This window comes from Coregonus lavaretus, assembly GCF_964263955.1.
Source record: "Coregonus lavaretus genome assembly, chromosome: 16".
Classification (NCBI taxonomy): domain Eukaryota; kingdom Metazoa; phylum Chordata; class Actinopteri; order Salmoniformes; family Salmonidae; genus Coregonus; species Coregonus lavaretus.
In genome coordinates this window covers 40239072-40265177 of record NC_140003.1, presented here as the reverse complement: position 1 = coordinate 40265177, position 26106 = coordinate 40239072, and the positions used below count along the sequence as shown (strand labels likewise).

Sequence of the window (26106 nt, the reverse complement as noted above, 5' to 3'; positions counted from 1 at the left end):
AGCTACTTATTCTTATCAGAGGAAGTCCTAACAGAAGAAAGGAATTATTTAGAGGCGGGGTTAAAGCGGAGGCGGGGTTAAAGCGAGGAATCAGTGACTAACAACATTGTTGGGGATGCTACTCTGAAAACGTAGTTTACCAAGCTACCAATTACGTCACACTGGAATTTAAACGACACTAAAGCTACCTTTAAGAAAAATATAGTTTACTTAACTAAAGTTACTTTGAAAAAGTAGTTCACTACATCCAAACTACTTCTTGAAAAAATGTACATGTCATGCCCTGACCTTAGAGATCACCTGTATTCTCTGTTTGGTTAGGTCGGAGTGTGATTTGGATAGAATCTATTTTATTATATTTCTATGTTGGCCGGGTGTGGTTCCCAATCAGAGGCAGCTGTCGATCGTTGTCTCTGATTGGGGATCATACTTAGGCAGCCATTTTGCCTACCTTTAGTTGTGGGATCTTGTTTCTGTCTAGGCTTGTTGCTGTTAGCGGTTAGAACTTCACGTTCAGTTGCTTTTGTTATTTTGTCAAGTGTTTCTTTAATATATTAAACATGTACGCATACCACGCTGCACCGTGGTCCAATCCTTTATACAACGAACGTGACAGTACATCCGAAATCTAATCCTAATCGAAAAGTAATCCTTCTACCCCCCCCCCCCCCCCCCCCCAAAAAAAAATTGTAAAGTGGTTATCCCACTGGCTATAGGGTGAACGCACCAATTTGTGAGTCGCTCTGGCTAAGAGCGTCTGCTAGATGACGTTAATGTGCCCTTGAGAAAGGCACTTAACCCTAATTGCTCCTGTAAGTCGCTCTGGATAAAAGCGTCTGCTAAATGACTAAAATGTAAATGTAAATGAAATGTCATAGAATACAAATTGCAATAACAAATTACTTTGGGGTCATACGTTAACAGAATGTGTAATTTTGCCTATTAAACACAAAAACGATGTTTCAAGTGAGAATTAGGCAGGTCTGATGTGGGAAAATAAATGAATATCTTGCCGACTTCACCCATAGCTTATTATTTTGTGCAAAAAAGTTGTGTGTAGTTCCAGTAGATAGCTACACCACTACACAATTAATTAACTACTGAAAACACTACCAATATTTTAATTAAGTTAAACTACAGTACCACCAAGCAACTGCAAAATGTAGTACATTTCTAGTTGACCTAAATGTAGTTCACTACTCCCCAACACTGACTAACAACACACACATTCACAGCAAAAAAACGAAAAGTCACGCCAGAAACTACAGAGAGTATGTGTGCATGTACGTTCATGCATGTACAGTGCCTTGCAAAAGTATTCAGCCCCTTTGGCGTTTTTCCTATTTTGTTGCATTACAACCTGTAATTTAAATTGATTTTTATTTGGATTTCATGTAATGGACATACACAAAATAGTCAAAATTGGTTAAGTGAAATTAAAAAGATAACTTGTTAAAAAAAAATACATGCATACGTATTCACCCCCTTTGCTATGAAGCCCGTAAATAAGATCTGGTGCAACCAATTACCTTCAGAAGTCACATAATTAGTTAATAAATAATAATAATAATAATAATAATATGCCATTTAGCAGACGCTTTTATCCAAAGCGACTTACAGTCATGCGTGCATACATTTTTGTGTATGGGTGGTCCCGGGGATCGAACCCACTACCTTGGCGTTACAAGCGCCGTGCTCTACCAGCTGAGCTACAGAGGACCAGTTAAATAAAGTCCACCTGTGTGCAATCTAAGTGTCACATGATCTGTCACATGATCTCAGTATATATATACACCTATTCTGAAAGGCCCAAGAGTCTGCAACACCACTAAGCAAGGGGCACCACCAAGCAAGCGGCACCATGAAGAACAAGGAGCTCTCCAAACAGGTCAGGGACAACGTTGTGGAGAAGTATAGATCAGGGTTGGGTTATAAAAAAATATCCCACACTTGGAAAATCCCACAGAGCACCATTAAATCCATTATTAAAAAATGGAAAGAATATGGCACCACAACAAACCTGCCAAGAGAGGGCCGCCCACCAAAGCTCACGGACCAGGCAAGGAGGGCATTAATCAGAGAGGCAACAAAGAGACCAAAGATAACCCTGAAGGAGCTGCAAGGCTCCACAGCTGAGATTGTAGTATCTGTCCATAGGATCACTTTAAGCCGTACACTCCACAGAGCTGGGCTTTACGGAAGAGTGCTCAGAAAAAAACCATTGCTTAAAGAAAGAAATAAGCAAACACGTTTGCTGTTAGCCAAAAGGCATATGGAAGAAGGTACTCTGGTCAGATGAGACTAAAATTTAGCTGTTTGGCCATCAAGGAAAATGTTATGTCTGGCGCAAACCCAACACCTCTCATCACCCTGAGAACACCATCCCCACAGTGAAGCATGGTGGTGGCAGCATCATGCTGTGGGGATGTTTTTAATCGGCAGGGACTGGGAAACTGGTCAGAATTGAAGGAATGATGGATGGCGCTAAATACAGGGAAATTTTTCAGGGAAACCTGTTTCAGTCTTCCAGAGATTTGAGACTGGGACGGAGGTTCACCTTCCAGCAGGACAATGACCCTAAGCATACTGCTAAAACAACACTTGAGTGGTTTAAGGGGAAACATTTAAATGTATTGGAATGGCCAAGTCAAAGCCCAGACCTCAATCCAATTGAGGCTGCTGTACACCAGCGGAACCCATCCAACTTGAAGGAGCTGGAGCAGTTTTGCCTTGAAGAATGGGCAAAAATCCCAGTGGCTAGATGTGCCAAGCTTATAGAGACATATCCCAAGAGACTTGCAGCTGTAATTGCTGTTTTTTTGTCTTATTTCTTGTTTGTTTTACAATAAACATATTTTGCATCTTCAAAGTGGTAGGCATGTAGTGTAAATCAAATGATACAACCCCCCCAAAAATCAATTTTAATTCCAGGTTGTAAGGCAGCAAAATAGAAAAAATGCCAAGGGGGGTGAATACTTTCACAAGCCACTGTACATGCTCACATGTTTCTCAGGGCATTTGCCTGCGCTCACTTGGAGTGGCTTAGAGTTTTGTGAAAGCTGCTGGTTGTGAGTCCGGGACTCCGAGTCCCACTAAACAGATTGGTATTTGGTAATCCAGCCAGCACTCAGATAACCCCCTCATTCACTCATTCCTGGCCCTGGCTCTATCTGAGGTGCATTAAAGTGTGATGGGTTGGCATCAGGATCGCATACACAGACGTTTCGGCTTAACAGTCTTCTTCAGTTCGAAATGTCCCTTAACCCAAACCCTCACACGTCAACTACACACACTGGCTGAGGCTGGGGCAATATTTACACAGCTTCACTTGAACATTTGTTTTGGCAGCATTAATCCACCCAGAGATGTTTACTGGTTGGCGCCGACGAAGATGGCGGCCTTGCGACTAGCTCTTAGGAAACTTTGCAGCATTTTGTTTTTTATGTATTATTCTTTACATTATTAGCTCAGAAAGTGTTTTGTATCATTACATACAGCCGGGGAAAACTATTGGATATCAGAGCAGCGGTAACTCACCAGCATTACGACCAGGAATACGACTTTCCCGAAGCAGATCCTTTGTTTGCTCTCCCCAGGGCAACTGAACTGATTCCAGCGGCTGACCCTAAACATCGCCGGTGGAGGAAAGGCACTCAGAGAGGCCTGCTGGTTCGACTTAGGAGGCGCGCACACCACCCACCGCTTCCAAGTATACTACTGGCTAATGTTCAGTCTTTGGTTAACAAGATCGACGAACTCCGGGCAAGGATTGTTTTCCAGAGAGACATCAAGGCCTGTAACATACTTTGTTTCACGGAAACATGGCTCTCTTGGGATATTCTGTCGAAATCGGTCCAGCCAGAGGGGTTCTCAGTTCATCGCGCAGACAGGAATAAATATCTCTCCGGGAAGCAAAGGGCGGAGGTGTGTGTTTTATGATTAATGACTCATGGTGTAATTGTAGTAACATACAGGAACTCGAGTCCTTTTGTTCACCCGACCTAGAATACCTCACAATCAAATGCCGAACGTATTATCTCCCAAGATAATTTTATTTGGTTAGAGTCACGGCCGTGTATATCCCCCCTCAAGCAGATACCACGACGGCCCTCAAAGAACTTCAATGGACTTTATGCAAACTGGAAACCACATATCCTGAGGCTGCATTTATTGTAGCTGGGGATTTTAACAAAGCAAATTTGAGGACTAGGCTGCCGAAGTTCTATCAACATATTGACTGTTGTACTCGCGCTGCCAAAATCCTCGACCATTGCTATTTGAACTTCCGGGATGGTTATAAGGCCCTAGCCTGCCCTCCTTTCGGGCAAATCTGACCACGACTCCATTTTGCTCCTCCCTTTCTATAGGCAGAAACTCAAACAGGAAATACCTGTGCTAAGGACTATTCAATGCTGGTCTGACCAATCAGATTCCACGCTTCAAGAATGTTTTGATCACGTGGACTGGGATATGTTCCTGGTAGCTTCCGAAAATAATTTAGACGAATACACTGAAATGTTGACTGAGTTTATCAGGAAGTGTATAGGTGATGTTGTGCCCACTGTGACTATTAAAACCTACCTTAACCAGAAACCGTGGATAGATGGCAGCATTCACACCAATCTGAAAGCGCGAACCACCTCATTCAACCATGGCAAGGTGACTGGGAATATGGCAGAATACAAACAGTGTAGCTACTCACTCCGCAAGGCAATTAAACTGGCAAAACATCAGTATAGAGACAAAGTGGAGTCGCAATTGAACAGCTCAGACACGAGACATATGTGGCAGGGTCTACAGACAATCACGGACTACAAAAGGAAAACCAGCCACGTCGCTGACACCGACGTCTCGCTTCCAAACAAGCTAAACACCTTCTTCACCCGCTTTGAGGATAACACAGTGCCACTGACGAGGCCCACTACCAAGGACTGTGGCCTCTCCTTCTCTGTGGCTGACGTGATTAAGACATTTAAGCATGTTAACCCCCGCAGGGCTGCCGGCCCAGACGGCATCCCTAGCCGCGTCCTCAGAGCATGCGCAGACCAGCTGGCTGGTGTGTTTATGGACATATTCAATCTCTCCCTTTCCCAGTCTGCTGTTACCACATGCTTCAAGATGGCCACCATTGTTCCTGTACCCAAGAAAGCAAAGGTAACTGAACTAAATGACTATTGCCCTGTAGCACTCACCTCTGTCATCGTGAAGTGCTTTGAGAGACTAGTCAAGGATCATATAATAATAATAATAATAATATGCCATTTAGCAGACGCTTTTATCCAAAGCGACTTACAGTCATGCGTGCATACATTTTTTTTTGTGTATGGGTGGTCCCGGGGATCGAACCCACTACCTTGGCGTTACAAGCGCCGTGCTCTACCAGCTGAGCTACAGAGGACCACCATATCACCTCTACCTTACCTGTTACCCTAGACCCACTTTGCTTACCGCCCCAATAGATCCACAGATGATGCAATCGCCATCACACTGCACACTGCCCTATCCAATCTGGACAAGAGGAATACCTATGTAAGAATACTGTTCATTGACTATAGCTCAGCATTCAACACCATAGTACCCTCCAACCTCATCAAGCTTGAGGCCCTGGGTCTGAACCCCGCCCTGTGCAACTGGGCCCTGGACTTCCTGACGGGCCGCCCCCAGGTGGTGAAGGTAGGAATTAACATCTCCACTTCGCTGATCCTCAACACTGGGGCCCCACAAGGGTGCGTGCTCAGCCCCCTCCTGTACTCCCTGTTCACCCATGACTGCGTGGCCAAGTACGCCTCCAACTCAATCATCAAGTTTGCAGATGACACAACAGTAGTAGGCTTGATTACCAACAATGACTTGACCACCTACAGGGAGGAGGTGAGGGCTCTGGGAGTGTGGTGCCAGGAAAATAACCTCTCACTCAACGTCAACAAAACAAAGGAGATGATCGTGGACTTCAGGAAACAGCAGAGGGCTCACCCCCCTATCCACATCGACGGGACCGCAGTGGAGAAGGTAGAAAGCTTCAAGTTCCTTGGCGTACACATCACCGACAAACTGAAATGGTCCACCCACGCAGACAGTGTGGTGAAGAAGGCGCAACAGAGCCTCTTCAACCTCAGGAGGCTGAAGAAATTCGTCTTGGCACCTAAAACCCTCACAAACTTTTACAGATGCACAATTGAGAGCATCCTGTCGAGCTGTATCACCACCTGGTACGGCAACTGCACCGCCCGCAACCGCAGGGCTCTCCAGAGAGTGGTGCGGTCTGCCGAACGCATTATCGGGGGCAATGTCACACGATGTCACAGGAAGGCCAAAAAGATCATCAAGGACATCAACCACCCGAGCCACTGCCTGTTCAACCCGCTATCATCCAGAAGCCGAGGTCAGTACAGGTGCATCAAAGCTGGGACCGAGAGAATGAAAAACAGGTTTTATCTCAAGGCCATTGTAGTGTCTTAGAGTCTGTGATGTGCTGACCTTTGCAAAAAGTGTGTTAGAGGAAACTTGGCTCTAGGATTTTGCAAATGGTGTAACAGATGAACTTTACTCTACTTTGCTGAAACATCTGGAAAGCATTACTAAAGTTCCTGGAAAAAAGTATATGGGGAGAGATGTGGAAAGGGCCAGGGATTGGATATTAGAATCACGCTATACTATGTCATAAATGATATAAAACCATGTCTTGAAGAGAGAAAAGGGAAGAATAGCGAATTACAGAATTGGCTCTTGCTGTTCTTCAGATATCTGCAGGTATCTGTAAATCTGACGCTGAAACTCTTTGTTATAATAAACCTTTATAAACAAAGTACAGTGTCGGCGGACTCCTTATCATCACAGCATAGATCATTATTGTTGTCTTGGACCACCACATTAATGGCGACGAGGTTGTTTTATTTTTTTGGGCCGTGATACATCTTTTCTCTGCATTCCATTCCTGGGCTACAAAGTGACTCCCGCTCAAGAAGCCGGCAGATAAGGTGAGCTTATTCACTAATATTGGGCGCTGGCCGTTTTGTGAGTCCAGAGAGTGTGTGCGTTCAAGATGTACCGTCAAAGAATCTGTGCGTGCGTTTTGCTGGTTTTTTGCTGTGTGATAGGAATTCCGTTCTAAATTTTCTAAATTAGTTTGCGTTGAGAACAACGCAAAAAGTGGGGAGTGTCTATAGGGCACACCAATAGGGCACACATATATTTAGCTTTAATAAAAGGAAAAGGAGTGTCCAGGAAAATTATGAAGAAATAAGGCATGAAGGAATAAAAGACAGTATACTTTTAGGACGCCGTTAATTTAAGGAAGCCCTTGAAAACAAGGCATCAATATGATGGGCCATAAATCTTGATAGTTATTAGATTAACTCTCAAGTCAGTTCTGGGAACTGCAGGTTTGAAGATAATATGTTCAATTGTATCTTTACCGCTCAGAAATCTATTTGACGAAGTATTTGTCTGAAGTAATCCTCTCTTCTGAATGTCTACAACCTGAAGGTAGCAGAAATTTAGCAAAAGGAATATAAAAGAAAATAGGAACGGCGATAAGCATGCTTTGTATAAACGGATCCTGTGTGTGTGTGTGTGTGTTTGTGTGAAACAGAGAGAGAGTGGCTCCGTGCCTGATTACTTCCAGCTGTGTGTCGACTAAGGCTATGACAACAGGGATTTTAGTCTTTTGTAAGGAAATATGTTAGTTAAGGTCAAAACCTTATGAGTCTCTATAAAAAGAGAATGTTCATTAACTATTAGAATAGCATGACCCTACAGGGAGGACTTTTTTTAAGAGTGTATAGAGATGTTTTGTAATTGATAACAACATAACTATAAATCTGCAGATTAGGATAAGTGAAAGATAACAAACTTGGAAGTGGGATTTGTGTTCTATGTTCTTTGTGTTCCGTGTTCGTTTGTGAGTTCTGTAAAGTCTTATTGTTTGTCTATGGGAGGAGAGAACGGAGCAACAGCGGGTCTGTCTGTTCCTTTTACTCTGAAATCACATTGGTGACTGAACTGCGCACGCGTGGGATTTTATGAGTTTAGAGTTACGTACAACAGATGTGCCACTCCCCTGCACTGAACTGCTGGGAGAAGCAGACTCAGAGCAGACAAGTGAAATGTTCTGTTGAATTAACTGTTGCTTGACTGTAAAACTGTTTGGTTGATAATCGGTTGAGTTGGTGAATGAGAGATATATTGACGGATTAAAAATAATAATAATTAAATAAATGAATAAAATAAAATGTTATTGAGCTATTTATAATATTCCTGAGTTAAGCTGTTTGCTTATTTCTTAGCGTGAATGTGAAGAAAAAAATATATATAAATAATAATAAACTAAATTCTTGTTTGTTCTTTTGTCTTTCTGTCATATGAGAGACGAGAAGGAGGAGACAGAGAGAGAGAGAGAGGAGGTGCTGACATCAGCTGACATCAGTGACAACAACCCAGCCCAATCAAGGCCAGTGCTGTTCTTATCCACAAAACCTACTTTCCCTTACAGGATATAATTGATACATTGTGTCTACATAGAATATTTCATGTTGTGACCATTTCGCAGGAACTTGGCAACAGACTGATGAATTGATGTAATTGATAATTGCACATTAGAGTTTTTGTCAATGACTTGTTTTGATTAGAGTTGTGTTGGAAATCCAGCATTGACATTATTCTGTAAAATTAAGGTAATTAGGTGCTTATTAAGCAATTGGGTTGTGAGTGCTCTAGTGTTGTTTGAATTGCTCTGAAGTTGACTACTTTCCTTTACTCTTCCTCATCGGATGTGGTAAGACTGCCACTAATCAATAATTTGGTAAAATAAAATTCACAAAATAAATTGATATATTGATTAATTAGTTGATTGAGTGATTTAGTTGATTAGTTGATTGATTGGATTAGTTGATTGATTGTGTCCTGAACTCAAGCCAAACGGTCATTCTGATTGTAAATGTAGAAACACCAAGTAATGGAGGATAAAATAACAAGCTTGAAATTAGTGATGGGGAAAATCGATACAGTTACATATCGCAATATTATTTGGGATGATATTATTTCGATAGTTTGACTCCAAGTATTGATTTGTATTAAAAAAACACTTTTTTTATTGTTAGGGAGTGTCATAGCCCTGGGAAATAGGGGTGCTGAGGGTGCTGCAGCACCCCCTGAAAAATCGAAAAAATAATAATAATATTAATTTAAGAATAATAATACAGCACCCCCAAACTACTTCCCGCAGCAATGGGTAGCGTTAGCTAGCGCTAGTCGGCTGTACCTGTGCCAAAACTCTGGTATTTTTCATCCTATAACTTTAAATAGTGAGCCAACAAGTTTTAACCACTTTTATTTCCATTACTGATCAAAACTAATTTTCTCATGCTTTCTCCTGTCTCTCTGCAGCAGACATATAATGAGCAATATTTTTGTAACATCAAATTGCAATAAAATCACAGTATCAAATCGTAATACATATAGAATCGTGAGAATCGCAATACATATCGTATCGGCACCTAAGTATCATGATAATATCGTATCGTGAGGTCCCTGGCAATTCCCAGCCCTAGTTGAAATGACCTCCTTTTCCAGACTCACTAGGTGTTCTAGGAGGTGATCTTGGAGTTAATTGACCCCCAGAATAACATGCATGGGCAGGTGCATGGATCACACTAATCTGGATTAAAACACAATAAGGGTTTAGTTTAGTTGTGGGTATAGTTCTGAAATTGATCTCAATAGTGAGTCAGATTCAATTCAATTTGGAGGGCTCTCCAAACACACACACACACACACACGCATTACTCACTCTTTCACATCTCCAAACACACACACACACGCATTACTCACTCTTTCACATCTCCAAACACACACACACACGCATTACTCACTCTTTCACATCTCCAAACACACACACACACGCATTACTCACTCTTTCACATCTCCAAACACACACACACACGCATTACTCACTCTTTCACATCTCCAAACACACACACACACGCATTACTCACTCTTTCACATCTACAAACACACACACACACACACGCATTACTCACTCTTTCACATCTCCAAACACACACACACACACGCATTACTCACTCTTTCACATCTCCAAACACACACACACACGCATTACTCACTCTTTCACATCTCCAAACACACACACACACACGCATTACTCACTCTTTCACATCTACAAACACACACACACACGCATTACTCACTCTTTCACATCTCCAAACACACACACACACGCATTACTCACTCTTTCACATCTCCAAACACACACACACACGCATTACTCACTCTTTCACATCTCCAAACACACACACACACGCATTACTCACTCTTTCACATCTACAAACACACACACACACACACACGCATTACTCACTCTTTCACATCTCCAAACACACACACACACGCATTACTCACTCTTTCACATCTCCAAACACACACACACACGCATTACTCACTCTTTCACATCTCCAAACACACACACACACACGCATTACTCACTCTTTCACATCTCCAAACACACACACACACGCATTACTCACTCTTTCACATCTCCAAACACACACACACACGCATTACTCACTCTTTCACATCTCCAAACACACACACACACGCATTACTCACTCTTTCACATCTCCAAACACACACACACACGCATTACTCACTCTTTCACATCTCCAAACACACACACACACGCATTACTCACTCTTTCACATCTACAAACACACACACACACACATGCATTACTCACTCTTTCACATCTCCAAACACACACACACACGCATTACTCACTCTTTCACATCTCCAAACACACACACACACGCATTACTCACTCTTTCACATCTCCAAACACACACACACACACGCATTACTCACTCTTTCACATCTACAAACACACACACACACACACGCATTACTCACTCTTTCACATCTCCAAACACACACACACACGCATTACTCACTCTTTCACATCTCCAAACACACACACACACGCATTACTCACTCTTTCACATCTCCAAACACACACACACACGCATTACTCACTCTTTCACATCTACAAACACACACACACACACACACGCATTACTCACTCTTTCACATCTCCAAACACACACACACACGCATTACTCACTCTTTCACATCTCCAAACACACACACACACGCATTACTCACTCTTTCACATCTCCAAACACACACATTCTTTCTGTCTTTCGTTTGCTCCGTCTCTCTTTTAGTGCATCGCTCAATGTCAATACTTTACTCTCTCCGCGTCTGTCTCTGTCTCTCTCCCTCCCATCATCCGTCTACCTGCGCTCTTCTGGGATGAGGGGGTTATAGTCCCCCCCCCCCCCCCCAGAGCCCCTACCCACACACCCACCTGTTTGACGGCCCACAGCAGCCGACAATAACAGTAGACCATGATGACGATGGGCAGACCCAGGCAGAAGATGAACAGACAGATGATGTAGGCGTGGGACTGAGCCGTCCTCTGGGTCCAGGACACGGAGCAGCTGGTGCCGGCCCCCTCCAGGTCATAGCTACTCCAGCCCAACAGGGGGGGTACCGTCCAGATCAGGGAGTACAGCCAGGAGCCCCCCACGGCCAGCAAGGGCTTGCGGTAGTTGGGACCACGCTTGTTGTACACAGTCAGGGTACTGTAGCGGTCATATGAAAGGACCACCAGGGAGATCAACGACACGATACCTGGGGAGGGGAGGGAGAGGAGAGGAGAGGAGAGGAGAGGGGGAGGTGGAGAAAGAGCGGTAAGAGCAGCGGAAGAGAGGGAGAGAGACATTGGGTGGGATTGAGGAAGGGAAAAGGGAGAGAAGACCGAAGGAAGGAAGGAAGGAGTGAGGAAGGAGGAAGGAGGAAGGAGGAGAAAGAGAGATTCATTGACCAATTGTTGGCTGACTAAATGAGAAAGCAGATTGAGTTGAAGAGTTCCACAGATCGATCTATTGGGAGATTAACACACTCATAAAGGGTTAGTAATAAAACGCCTTGGGGAGACATGGTGGCCCTCTAAAGTCAAAGCACTAAACATAGGAGCTGGATAAGAAGAAAGATAGCTAAAGAAAGAGGGTAAATGTCTGCTCGTTGATTGTTGCTCCCTCCGGTGATATTTTAACAGCTCGCCTCAATCTCTTTCTGCCCACAGTGATCCTCTAGCATTTTTATTAGCTGCTTTGATAAATCTTCAATGAAATGTCTGACTGGCAGCACATCTCTCTACACTTTTTCTTTGGGTGCTTGAACACATTTGAGGTGTTCTAACACTCAGACAGACAGTAAGGACATGAGGTGGGGACACAGGCAAGTGGGAGAAACAGTGGATGCTGGGATTGAACCCTGGTCTCCAGTGGGGAGCCGTACAGCTCTGTGCAAAGATCTCTATTTGTAACATCTTTCTACCGCCTCTGTGCTTAAAGACCAATACGCGGTCCCTCCAGGATTCCTTTTACAAAATCAACAACTTCCTGCATATTATGTGAGGGCTTGCAAATTTGACCAATCACCACACTATTTCCGCATAAAACAGTCAAATCATTGCAATATTATTGCATAAAACTGACCCATCACCGCAGTACAAAAAAAGAGGGCTTGCAATTTCAACCAATCACATCACATCAATGCAAATTGCCTTGCAAATTGTCCGAATAGTCACACCAAAATCAATAATTTTTGCCCACAAATATCACAATAAATCCCCACTAAATCCTGGAGGGACTGAATACATAATTTCATAGTACTTGGTGAAAAATCTGTGTTGTTTCTTCCTGTCTTGAAACGTGGTGGTTTTGCTCTAAATACCAACACCAACAGTTTGAGCTAGAGTTTTTAATGAGAAACAAGAGGAAAGGATCACAAGAAGCGACAAATTGACCTTTGCTGTGACACAACTTTATTGGTGGGAGTCTTATGATCAACTTTTCTGATAATGAGCCAAAGCTTCCTACATCGTACTGGTGTATTCAAGTCATCAGTTAAACGTAAAGTACATTATAACACTATCTCCTCCAAAGAAAGCTGCAGCAACTTCATCAATGTTTGACGTAAGCAGATGAGATTGTGTGTGTGTGTGTGTGTGTGTGTGTGTGTGTGTGTGTGTGTGTGTGTGTGTGTGTGTGTGTGTGTGATCCAATGTTTTTGCCCAGTGGTTACTGTTGCCTTCTCCCTGGGCTGCATTTACAAGTAAATTTTCCCCTTACAGGAAGGTTGATGTTTATGTGTGTGTGTGTGTGTGTTTAAGTCAAGGGAAAGAATGAAAATCCGCAATACTGCTGCTGTCCCTGAGGAGTTGAGTTTACCACCACAGCTTTCCCTCTACAGAGAGGTGGGATTGTCTGTAAACTCCATCTAACCTTGGCCTTGGAGGCAGATTCTGACCTACAGTGGGTGAGGAAGGCTTTACCTCCCTCTCTTCTCTGCTCTTTTTGTATCAGAGAGCTGCCAAATTCACGAACCGCTTCTCCAAGAGGCTTTGATCTCAGCCACAGTCTAATCTAGCACAACTATGTGTCTAATTGTAACATCTGAATGTGCAACAACACATAGAGAACACATGTAAATGTACTGAATATAAACATTAATAAATTTAGCTATCTCATCTCCATAGTTATGTGACAGTGCTTCTAGGAAGGTTCCACACTGATTTAATAACGCATAGTCTCACATCAGCAGAACGCGAGGTGATTCTATTGGGCACATCACTGACTAAACGCACGCACGCATGCACACACACATGGCACAAGCACAAGCACACGCACACACTCTTTCTCTCGCTTTCTTTCCCTCTGTCGCTCTCTCTCTTTCTCTCTGTCTCTCACGCTCTCTCTTTCTTTCTCTCTCTCTCTCTCTGTCTCATAGTGAGAATGGAAATACGAGAATTGAATCTTTTTATTGTTCCTGCATTATGTATTCCATCTGCCTGCCGTCTGCCTAGAGAGCTGTTGGCGACTGTCTACCATGGTGCATCACTGGCCAGATCTGGGCTTTTATTACCTTGCTTTATTTTGGAAGGCCGTATGGTAATTTTATGCATTCTAAATCAATTTTATGTGCAGGAATATTACAATTACAACATCTAACCTTTCTGTTATTTTCAAGCAATGTGGAAATGTTTCCGACTATCATTATATTAATTGCCTTGTTGACACAGGATTGATTATATCATAAATTACACTTTGGGGATGTTACAATATGTCATGACCACACTGGTAAGGTAGGTAACAATGTGAAAATGTCATAGAGACATGATGAGTTCAGAATGTGATGATGTCATAAAGGCAGGTATGATTAGGAGCATAGAGATCCTATTAAATTACTAGAGGGGCTGTGTCATAAACCCTCAAAGTTCCAGAATGGTCCGAAAATGGCAGCCATTGTGGTCAGGGAGAAATCCAAAACCAGTCTGAAAAAGAGCGCCACCATGTGTCTGAAAGAGGTGCCGGTTTAGATTATAGGTACAACTGTCCAAGCGCCCCGGTTAGAGGACGTAAATGACCAGTAGGAAACAGGGATACAATTCACACTTTATTTCCATAGACCAAACAGACACACATACGGCAAACAGGAAGAGGAGACTAGCAGGGCCGTAACTATGAGAACACAGAATGTTTGTTCTAATTTGAAAAAATATATTATAATGAAAATATATTTTTTACACAATAAAGAAGATAAATTACGGGTCAAGAAGAGGAGATAGATACTTTTTTTCAATTTTGTACTTTAACTATTTGCACATCGTTACAACACTGTATATAGGCACACTATGACATTTGAAATGTCTTTATTCTTTTGGAACTGTGAGTGTAATATTTACTGTAAACTTTTTATTGTTTATTTACATTTACATTTACATTTTAGTCATTTAGCAGACGCTCTATTTCACTTTTGTTTATCCATTTAACTTGCTTTGGCAATGTAAACATATGTTTCCCATGCCAATAAAGCCCCTTGAATTAAATTGAATTGAGAGAGGAAGCAAGCAGAGAGAGAGGTTAGTACAGTGGTTCCCAAACTTGGGGTCGGAGAAATCTGTACTAATCTTATCAAACAAGTAAGGTCATTTATTAAAAGAAGATACTGTATGTTTCAATATGAACCTCCACAGGACCTATCTCCCCTACATTAAAATGCAATCAAAATGCAAACAACACAGTTCTAAAAATGTTGTTGGTCTTATCTCAATCACCCACTGGAGTTTATAGTTTACCCATTACCCACCTTTTTTTTTTCTTTACCACTGAATCACTGATGTTAAAACAGAATCGTAAGTAATATTCTAATAATTAATATGAACGTGATTATCGATCATCTGTGTGCTCTATTGATGTCTGTTTGTGCAGAGCTTGATTAGTAATGCCTAGCAATGTAAACGTTATGTAATTTGAGAAAAGAGATATCTATGTAAAGAGTTTATGATTTTATGCAATTCATCATTACAACTGACTGAACAGTTGCTGATGCTACATGTCAGTGTGAATCATTTCTCATATTTCCCCCCTTTCAGGGGTATAACATTACAATTGCAAAGCTAATAGGCTATGTGTTTGTAGATGGAATGAGGTGAATGAAGTGACAGCAGCCAAGGTTCTCCAAATATCATTTTGACATTTTTTTATTGTATAGAAATGCAGTAAATGAGCTTCAACTTTCAAAAAATGTCCCCTTCCGCACATCACAAAAACTCAAACCATGTTTACGGCCCTGGAGACTAGTGGTAAAAGTGATAGTGTAAGTGGTTTATGGTCAGTCACTCACGTTTATTGCCCATGTGGAAGGGTCCAGCTGGTGAGTTGGTGTGGAGCCCTGGAGTTTATAGAGCTGTGGTCAACCTGGGCTCCTGGATGCAACTAAATAGTTCAGGGGCAGCTGAAACCCCAGGCTAGGCCACTGATTGGCTGACCGGCTGTCACATGATTCTGGTTACCCCTAGCAACAGAATGTTCCAGGGGAAGAGGTGTGAAAGTTGAATGGGAAAGAATGTTTGTTTTCCCGAATTTGTGGGCGTGGTCGAGGGGAATTCCTTACTATTACGTGAATATCGACTCGGAGTATCATTCCTCTAAAACTGTCTGGCTAGCTAGCTAACAAACATATAATGCAGATAATCTTCCAATTAATTGTTTTACACAATCTCTTATCACAGCACTGGCAATCCATGGTTGACCAATTCCCTGACCAAAATGGCTGACCTTTTATCCCATCATAAGAAGGTTGATATCCATTCTAGTATTCTAATTCCTAATTCTATGATTAGGATATGATGATATAATAAAGTGAGTGATGTGATGATGTAAAGACTGTGTTTTCCTAGCTCGGCTGTTTCTGAAATATGGCAATTTATCAGCAAGCTAAGTGAACTTCCTCAGGTGTTCAGATGTTGTTCGGTTTAAATACTGACACCTGTTTGTTAATAGCCAGAGGCTGTCTTTTATTGAGATACACATTTTGAATAATCAAATAAGATTCCTTACTATACACGCTGTCGCACGTGCAAACACACAGCCACCCACCCAACCGCCCGCCCACACACATGCACACACTGTGTCCTCTCCTGCAACAGCAGCAGCAATGACTGTCCTCATTAAAATGCCATTACCTGGGCTGTTCTGTATCACCAGGCTCAGTGAGGAGTGTCCAAATTAAAAGGCCATTACCTGGGGTGTTCTGACTATCCCCAGACTCAGTGATGCATGACAACATTTAAACCTGCCTGAAGACATTTGATTTACTGCCTAAGCAGAGATTAATGAGATGATGACTTTAAGGCATGAAAAATAAGTCATCAAATAAAAACTAAGTAATATACACAACTTAAATATTTTATTGTTTCATAGTAATACTAGTTATAAAAAGACTGAATGTTCCTGAGTGTCCGAGTTAAGAGTTTTGACTTAAATCTACTTGAAAATCTATGGCAAGACCTGAAAATGGTTGTCTAGTAATGATCAACACCAATGTGACAGAGCTTGAAGAATTTTGAAAAGAATAATGGGCAAATGTTGCACAATCCAGGTGTGGAAAGCTCTTAGAGACTTACCCAGAAAGACACGCAGCTGTAATCACTGCCAAAAGTGCTTCTAAAAAGTGTTGACTCAGGGGTGTGAATACTTATGTGAAGGAGATATTTCTGTATTTACTTTTCAATACATTTGCAAACATTTCTAAAAACATATTTTCATTTGTCATTATGGGGTGTTGTGTGTAGATAGGTGAGAAAAACATCAATTTAATCCATTTTGAATTCAGGCTGTAACACAACAGAATGTGGAATAAATCAAGGGGTATGAACACTTTCTGAAGGCATTGTATTACTCCTACCATAAAGCTAGCATGCAGTAGTTGTTAAATTATGTCGTCATATACACTATATATACTTCAAGTTAGTTGATTAGGCTATTTCAGCCACACCCGTTGCTGACAGGTGTATAGAATCGAGTACACAGCCATGCAATCTCCATAGACAAGCATTGGCAGTAGAATGGCCTTACTGAAGAGCTCAGTGACTTTCAACGTGGCACTGTCATAGGATGCCACCTTTCCAACAAGTCAGTTCGTCAAATTTCTGCCCTGCTAGAGCTGCCCCGATCAACTGTAATTGCTGTTATTGTGAAGTGGAAGCGTCTAGGCACAACAACAACTCAGCCGCAAAGTGGTAGGCCACACAAGCTCACAGAACGGGACCGCCGAGTGCTGAAGCGTGTAGCACGTAAAAATAGTATGTCCTCGGTTGCAACACTCACTACTGAGTTCCAAACTGCCTCTGGAAGCAACGTCAGCACAATAACTGTTCGTCACCATGCGCAATGCCAAGCGTCGGCTGGAGTGGCGTAAAGCTCGCCGCCATTGGACTCTGGAGCCGTGGAAACGCGTTCTCTGGAGGGATGAATCCCTAATTAGTGCATAGGTACAGTATTGTATGGTAAGGATCAGGTCTAACCTTAGCTTCATCCAAAACAGAGACCAATGGGTCCTGGTGATGTACACAGACAGCATTGCAAACCTGGGTTGATCTGCATGACTCATGACCGCATTAGCTCAGGGAGCTAACACAAATCTTCTGTTGTTCCAATTTTATTGGATCGCTAATCTTGTACTTTCATATCTGCGTTTACTTAGTAATGTGTTCATGAGATTTGTATAGGAGCTTTATGGATTACATTTTTAGCAGACACTTATCCAGAGTGATTTACAGTAGGGAGTGCATACATTTTTGTATTGGTCCCCCGTTGGAATCAAAACGCATAACCCTGGCATTGCAAGCGCCATGCTCTACCAACTGAGCCTCACGGGAACACAGGATAAAGTGTATCATCATTATGAACATTATAATGAGAAGGGCAGCAGATTTATTGACAGCTACAAATGGGTCCTGAATGAGTTCACAAGAACAAGCTGACATCAAGGACATCTATTTAAAGTAGTTGTGTTATGTTTACTCCCTTTACCTTTTCTCCCCCTCCTCCCCTCCCTACCTCCTCTCCTCCTCCCCTCCGTAACGCCTCTCCTCCTCCCCTCCTTACCTCCTCTCCTCCTCCTCTCCGTAACTCCACTCCTCCTCCCCTCCCTACCTCCTCTCCTCCCCCCTCCCTACCTCCTCTCCTCCTCCCCTCCCCTTTCCCTCCTCCTCTCCTCCTCTCCTCCTCCCCTCCCCACTCCCCACTCCCTCCTCCCCTCCCTACCTCCTCTCCTTCTCCCCTCCGTAACTCCTCCCCTCCTCCCCTCCCTACCTCCATTCCTCCATATCTCCTCTCCTCCTCCCCTCCCTACCTCCTCCCCTCCCTAACCCCTCCCTACCTCCTCCCGTCCCCCTCCCGTCCCCCTCCCGTCCCCCTCCTCTCCTCCTCCCCTCTGTAACTCCTCCTCCCCTCCATGCCTCCTCTCCTCCTCCCCCTCCCTCCCTACCTCCTCCTCCCCCCTCCCTCCCTACCTCCTCCCCTCCCCCCTCCCTACCTCCTCTCCTCCTCCCCTCCCCCTCCCTACCTCCTCTCCTCCTCCCCTCCCCTCCCCACTCCCTCCCCCCCTCACTACCTCCTCCCCTCCCCCCTCCTCCCCTCCCTATCTCCTCTCCTTCTCCCCTCCATAACTCCTCTCCTCCTCCCCTCCCTCTCGACAGGGATAACAACAGTGTGATGGAATCTGTTTAGAGCAATATTCCACACAGCGCTCTAACCATGCATGTTTGGTTTGATTTAAAAAAAGATGTGCGGCCCTCTGTTTCGATGTGGCACTCGAGCCAAAAACTTTGCCCACCCCTGGAACACTGCACCAACTACGCAGCACTCTCTAAGCAGATCAGTTGTGGTACAAGTGAAGCCATAGCATCTCTCTCTAAATAGTAATGATGGATGACACTACTTGTCAAGTTTTATTGGTGTTTATTTAAGTTTATTTGTGTTTATTTGTCCTTATCAATGTTCATTCCTCCTGACTGCTTAACTCTGTTTTAAGGAGTGACGTAACAGATGCAACACAGTTCTTTGTTCTCTGTTTAGAAGCCTCCAGAGTTATAGCGCAGCAAATCCTCCAGCACTGTGGGGTTCTGGTGGGTTACCAGTGGTTCAAAGGTTGCTTCAATAACATTCTATGGGCATCTAAACTTTTTTTTTGCCTGCACCTTAAATGTGGTATATATACCTGGAAATAAACAACCAGGATGTACAGTCGTGGTCAAAAGTTTTGAGAATGACACAAATACTAATTTTCACAAAGTCTGCTGCCTCAGTTTTGATTATGGCAATTTGCATATACTCCAGAATGTCATGAAGAGCAATCAGATGAATTGCAATTAATTGCAAAGTCCCTCTTTGCCATGAAAATGAACTTAATCCCCAAAAAACATTTCCACTGCATTTCAGCCCTGGCACAAAAGGACCAGCTGCCATCATGTCAGTGATTCTCTCATTAACACAGGTGAGAGTGTTGACGAGGACAAGGCTGGAGATCACTCTGTCATGCTGATTGAGTTAGAATAACAGACTGGAAGCTTTAAAAGGAGGGTGCTTGAAATCATTGTTCTTCCTCTGTTAACCAGGGTTGCCTGCAAGGAAACATGTGCCGTCATCATTGCTTTGCACAAAAAGAGCTTCACAGGCAAGGATATTGCTGCTAGTAAGATTGCACCTAAATCAACCATTTATCGGATCATCAAGAACTTCAAGGAGAGAGGTTCAATTGTTGTGAAGAAGGCTTCAGGTTGCCCAAGAAAGTCCAGCAAGCGCCAGGACTGTCTCCTAAAGTTGATTCAGCTGCGGGATCGGGGCACCACCAGTGCAGAGCTTGCTCAGGAATGGCATCTGCACGCACAGTGAGGCGAATACTTTTGGAGGATGGCCTGGTGTCAAGAAGGGCAGCAAAGAAGCCACTTCTCTCCAGGAAAAACATCAGGGACAGACTGATATTCTGCAAAAGGTACAGGGATTGGACTGCTGAGGACTGGGGTAAAGTCATTTTCTCTGATGAATCCCCTTTCCGATTGTTTGGGGCATCCGGAAAACACCTTGTCCGGAGAAGACAAGGTGAGCGCTACCTTCAGTCCGGTGTCATGCCAACAGTAAAGCATCCTGAGACCATTCATGTGTGGTGTTGCTTCTCAGCCAAGGGAGTGGGCTCACTCACAATTTTGCCTAAGAACACAGCCATGAATAAAGAATGGTACCAACACATCCTCCGAGAGGAACTTCTCCCAACCATCCAAGAACAGTTTGGTGACGAACAATGCCTTTTCCAGCATGATGGAGCACCTTGCCATAAGGCAAAAGTGATAACTAAGTGGCTCGGGGAACAAAACATCTAAATGTTGTGTCCATGGCCAGGAAACTCCCCAGACCTTAATCCCATTGAGAACTTGTGGTCGATCCTCAAGAGGCGGCTGGACAAACAAAAACCCACAAATTCTGACAAACTCCAAGCATTGATTATGCAAGAATGGGCTGCCATCAATCAGGATGTGGCCCAGAAGTTAACTGACAGCATGCCAGGGGGGATTGCAGAGGTCTTGAAAAAGACTCTTTCTTCTCCATCTCTCCCACCCACTTCAGTCCATCCCTATCCAAAACAGTGGGAGTGTGTGTGTGTGTGTTTGTTTGTGTGCGTGCGTGTGTGTGCGTGACATGAAGTCTCTCACTAGCATGTCTGTCTGTGTTTGACGGTCTCTCACTGACAAGTCTGTCTGTCACTAATATGTTAGTGAGAGACCGTCAAACACAGACATGTTAGTGAGAGACTGTCAAACACAGACATGTTAGTGAGAGACCGTCATACACAGACAGACATGTTAGTGGGAGACCGTCAAACACAGACATGTTAGTGAGAGACCGTCAAACACAGACATGTTAGTGAGAGACCGTCAAACACAGACATGTTAGTGGGAGACCGTCAAACACAGACATGTTAGTGGGAGACCGTCAAACACAGACATGTTAGTGGGAGACCGTCAAACACAGACATGTTAGTGAGAGACCGTCAAACACAGACATGTTAGTGAGAGACCGTCATACACAGACAGACATGTTAGTGGGAGACCGTCAAACACAGACATGTTAGTGAGAGACCGTCATACACAGACATGTTAGTGAGAGACCGTCAAACACAGACATGTTAGTGAGAGACCGTCAAACACAGACAGACATGTTAGTGAGAGACCGTCATACACAGACATGTTAGTGAGAGACTGTCATACACAAACATGTTAGTGGGAGACCGTCAAACACAGACATGTTAGTGAGAGACCGTCATACACAAACATGTTAGTGGGAGACCGTCAAACACAGACATGTTAGTGGGAGACCGTCATACACAGACAGACATGTTAGTGAGAGACCATCATACACAGACAGACATGTTAGTGAGAGACCGTCAAACACAGACAGACATGTTAGTGAGAGTAGGCAAGTCAAGGAAGCAGCCAGACCCAAAGACATGTTCACTGAGTTCAGAGAAAGTCCAACGTAGTCACAGTCGAAGTAAGAACAATGAGAAAGTTGGAAATAACCGAAAATATCTTAAAATATTCCTTCTTAAAGCCTTGGGGTTGGTCTTCTGGAAAGAATGACATATTCCCTGCTTGTCTGAGTTAGATAACGGAGTGGAAACAACATTTTTTTATTCACTTCAAACCAATCGGCACCTTTCATGAAGACATCCACCTGCTGTTTCTTCACGGTTGCAATTTCAGGGATGTACCCATGGCCAAAAGTATGTGGACACCTGCTTGTCGAACCTCTCATTCCAAAATCATGGACATTTAAATGAGGTTGGTCCCCCTTTGCTGCTTTAACAGCCTCCACTCTTCTGGGAAGACTTTCTACTAGATGTTGGAACATTGCTGCGGGGACTTGCTTCCATTCAGCCACAAGAGTATTAGTGAGGTTGGGCACTGATGTTGGGCGATTAGGCCTGCCTCGCAGTCGGCGTTCCAATTCATCCCAAAGGTGTTCGATGGGGTTGAGGTCAGGGCTCTGTGCAGGCCAGTCAAGTTCTTCAACACCGATCTCGACAAACCATTTCTGTATGGATCTCGCTTTGTGCATGGGGGCATTGTCATGCTGAAACAGGAAAGGGCCTTCCCCAAACTGTTGCCACAAAGTTGGAAGCACAGAATCGTCTAGAATGTCACTGTATGCTGTAGCGTTAAGCTTCACTGGAACTAAGAGGCCTAGCCCGAACCATTATTCCTCCTCCACCAAACCTTACAGTTGGCACAATGCATTCGGGCAGGTAGCGTTCTCTTGGCATCTGCCAAACCCAGATTCGTCCATCAGACAGACAGATAGTGAAGCTTGATTCATCACTCCAGAGAACGTGTTTCCACTGCTGTAGAGTCCAATGGCGGTGAGCTTTACACCACTCCAGCCGACGCTTGGCATTGCTCATGGTGATCTTAGGCTTGTATGCGGCTGCTCGGCCATAGAAACCCATTTCACGAAACTCCAGACAAACAGTTATTGTGCTGACGTTGCTTCCAGAGGCAGTTTGGAACTCGGTAGAGAGTGTTGCATCCGAGGACAGACGATCTTTACGCGCTATGCGCTTCAGCACTCGTGGTCCCGTTCTGTGAGCTTGTGTGGCCTACCACTTCGCGGCTGAGTTGTTGTTGCGCCTAGACGTTTCCACTTCACAATAACAGCACTTACAGTTAACCGGAGCAGCTCAAGCAGGGCAGAAATTTGACAAACTGACTTGTTGGAAAGGTGGTATCCTATGATGGTGCCACGTTGAAAGTCACTGACCTCTTCAGTACTGGCCATTCTACTGCCAATGTTTGTCTATGGAGATTGCATGGCTGTGTGTCCACATACTTTAGTGTACGTGTTTGTGTGTTTGTGTGTGTGTGTGTGTGTGTGTGTGTGTGTGTGTGTGTGTGTGTGTGTGTGTGTGTGTGTGTGTGTGTGTGTGTGTGTGTGCGTGTGCTTGTGTGTAGTTGAGCATTTCATTGCAGCACAGAACATTCACTGGTACACTGCCTTGAACGATTTAAAACACACACAGCCTTAAATTATTTTTCAATCCCACTTATGTTGTTTTCTCTCCATTTTTGTGTTAAAGAATATCTGACACATATTTAGTGAATGTAGATCAAGAATTCAAGTCCACAGAAACATGAAAATCTGATGTAAGCTGAGCAAGAAGAAAGTACATGTTTATAATCATAATTTATTGGACTTATATATAATATATATACAGTAACGTTTAGATAAATTATAAATGATAATTTATCCAATAATTTACTGTCCTTATATATATGGATAAATTATACAAATTATAAATTATATGGACAAATGATTGGATTATATATAATCCAATCATTTAGCCATATAATTTATAATTTATCTAAACGTTACTGTATATATATTATATATAAGTCCAATAAATTATGATTATTTTGCCTTAGTGAAGCCTTTGCCTTCTATGTTTTATTACACAAGGTATTGTGTACTTATTATACAGCACGTTGATGATATTGTATGCTTATTGTAGGCTATGTCTTCTTCACTACACAGTGCATTATAACCTATGCTCTGCTTTAGCGCATTTCAAACCACTAGCCGACACCCTGTCTCACCGTCAGAAACACCTGTAGCTAAGTGGGTACCGTTATATATATATATGTTGGTTTTATATATAGTCCAATAATTTATATTGATTGGATTTATATTTACATATTAACTAAACAATTAAATTTAATATGTGGAAAAAAAAGGTTAGAGCTCCGACAAGCACTTAAGACATTATAGTTCCTGTAGAGGTGCTTTTAGCCCAGTGGGCTGCAGACTCTTAGAGTCTCTCTAGACAGACATATACACAGTGCATTATAACCTATGCTCTGCTTTAGCGCATTTCAAACCACTAGCCGACACCCCGTCTCACCGGCAGAAACACCTGTAGCTAAGTGGGTACCGTTAGGCTATTACGCACATCATCTGGACATCAACGCGAGACAAACTCTCCCAAAATAAAACTCGAAATGCTCCATTGACATATTGTGACAAGTTGGGGACACATTAGGAAGAAACTTGTAGCAATTAATGTATGTGAAAATAACTCATTTGAAGACAGTTAGAATCATTTTCTTAAAACTTGATTTGAGTATAAGAAACTGCTACCCGGTGATTTAGTTGCCAAGCTATTCAAATTCTTGCAGCGCGGCCAGTTAAATAAAACTAACCTATATGAATAAGGCAGGCTAAACCATCTAAAGGTTTTAGTGCAGGCTAAACGTTTTAGGACTATGTAATTACATTTGAAAGATTATACAAGTTTAAAGTCCCATTCATTGACACAGCAGCCCTACACTGTAAAAACATTTATTTGTTGAGTCATCTTAAAAAAGGTTGTTACCCTGCTGCCTTAAAAGTGTAAGTTAAATCCAATCTGAATGTCATGTTGCATTAACTTCATCTAAAGTTACTTCAACCTAGGCTAGTATAGTAAGTGAAACTGACACATTTGTATTAAATGACTTGTTGAGTGAACCTGATACTTTTAGTCAAAAGTAACATTCTTGTAAAATTCTTCACCATGAGCGAGCATAATTGGGACTAAACCTCATCTGGAGTTTGAACTGCTATGCCACCAGGTCTGTGGTCATGGAAGAAATTGGCAACAGATTTACTGCCAAGAGTACATTAAGCACTTTGCTATAATTTCTCACTGACAGCGCAAGCAGTGAGCCTTTATTAGGCTTTAGAGAAGCATCTCGGACAGACTCACCGAAGCAGGAGTTGATGAAGCCGTACCACAAGCAGCCGTGGCGGCCCAGGAGCCACTTTCCCTTGATACTGGAGGTGAAGCTGAGCGTGGTCCCGAACATGCACACCAACATGTCGCTCACGCTGATGTTGAGCAGGAGCATGTTGACCGGAGTACGCAGCGTTTTAAACTTGCAGAAGAGGAGCAGTACGACGAAGTTGTTGAGGAAGCCAAAGGTCATGATGAAGCCCAGGAACACGGAGAGCACGATGAAGCCAGTCCTGGACAGGGTCTCTTTCGGCGTGTCGCGCCATTCCCGGTCCAGGAAGCTGAACGGGTCGTCGCTCCCGTTGTAGGTGTAGTTGATGCCAGCCAGATCAGAAAACATCCTGGATGATGTTCACGAACGCTCATATTACTCGGGCGGGGAGACGTTTGGCTTAGTTGGGGCAGGCAGTGCGCACGGAGCTCATACCATAATTACCTGGCCATGTCACTCTCTATCTCTCGCCCCCCATGTCAGCGCTCCACCGGAATGTTCAGACCTCCTTTTAATAGGCTAGTCTACAGCTTGTCGCGTTAATCCACGTCGTTAATCACAGTGAAATATTACTCTTACTTTCCATTGGTACAATATTATGTTACGGTAAAAAAAAAAATATACTAGACAACTGCGCTGCGGTAGTTTTCTCCAGCTTTGAGCGTCACTTGAAAAAAAAGTATATTTCAAATAACGTTGTTACAAGTGCAAGCTCACAAAATACTTGTGGTGATATTGTGTCCCATCAAGTCTAGTGAAGATTGGAGGAGGTGATAGCTCAACTGCGTGGCGATGGCGCAAGGCAATCCCGGGGTGTGCAGCGAGGCTCGTCCCGTCCCCGGTGTCCATCGCCGTTACGCGCGGACTTCACA

General features: G+C 43.3%; 1 protein-coding gene across 1 annotated transcript in view; it reads right to left on the bottom strand.

The window, feature by feature from the left end:
* tmtops2b (teleost multiple tissue opsin 2b) overlaps positions 1 to 25582 on the bottom strand; it is a gene marked incomplete at its 5' end in the record, with an annotated part of 40501 nt that extends 14919 nt beyond the window's left edge. The window contains 2 exons of the mRNA XM_084179865.1: positions 11378 to 11703; positions 25216 to 25582. Of these exons, the coding sequence (XP_084035991.1) occupies positions 11378 to 11703; positions 25216 to 25582 (693 nt within the window). The remainder of the gene's footprint in view (positions 1 to 11377; positions 11704 to 25215) is intronic.
* Between the last annotated feature and the right edge of the window lie 524 nt (positions 25583 to 26106).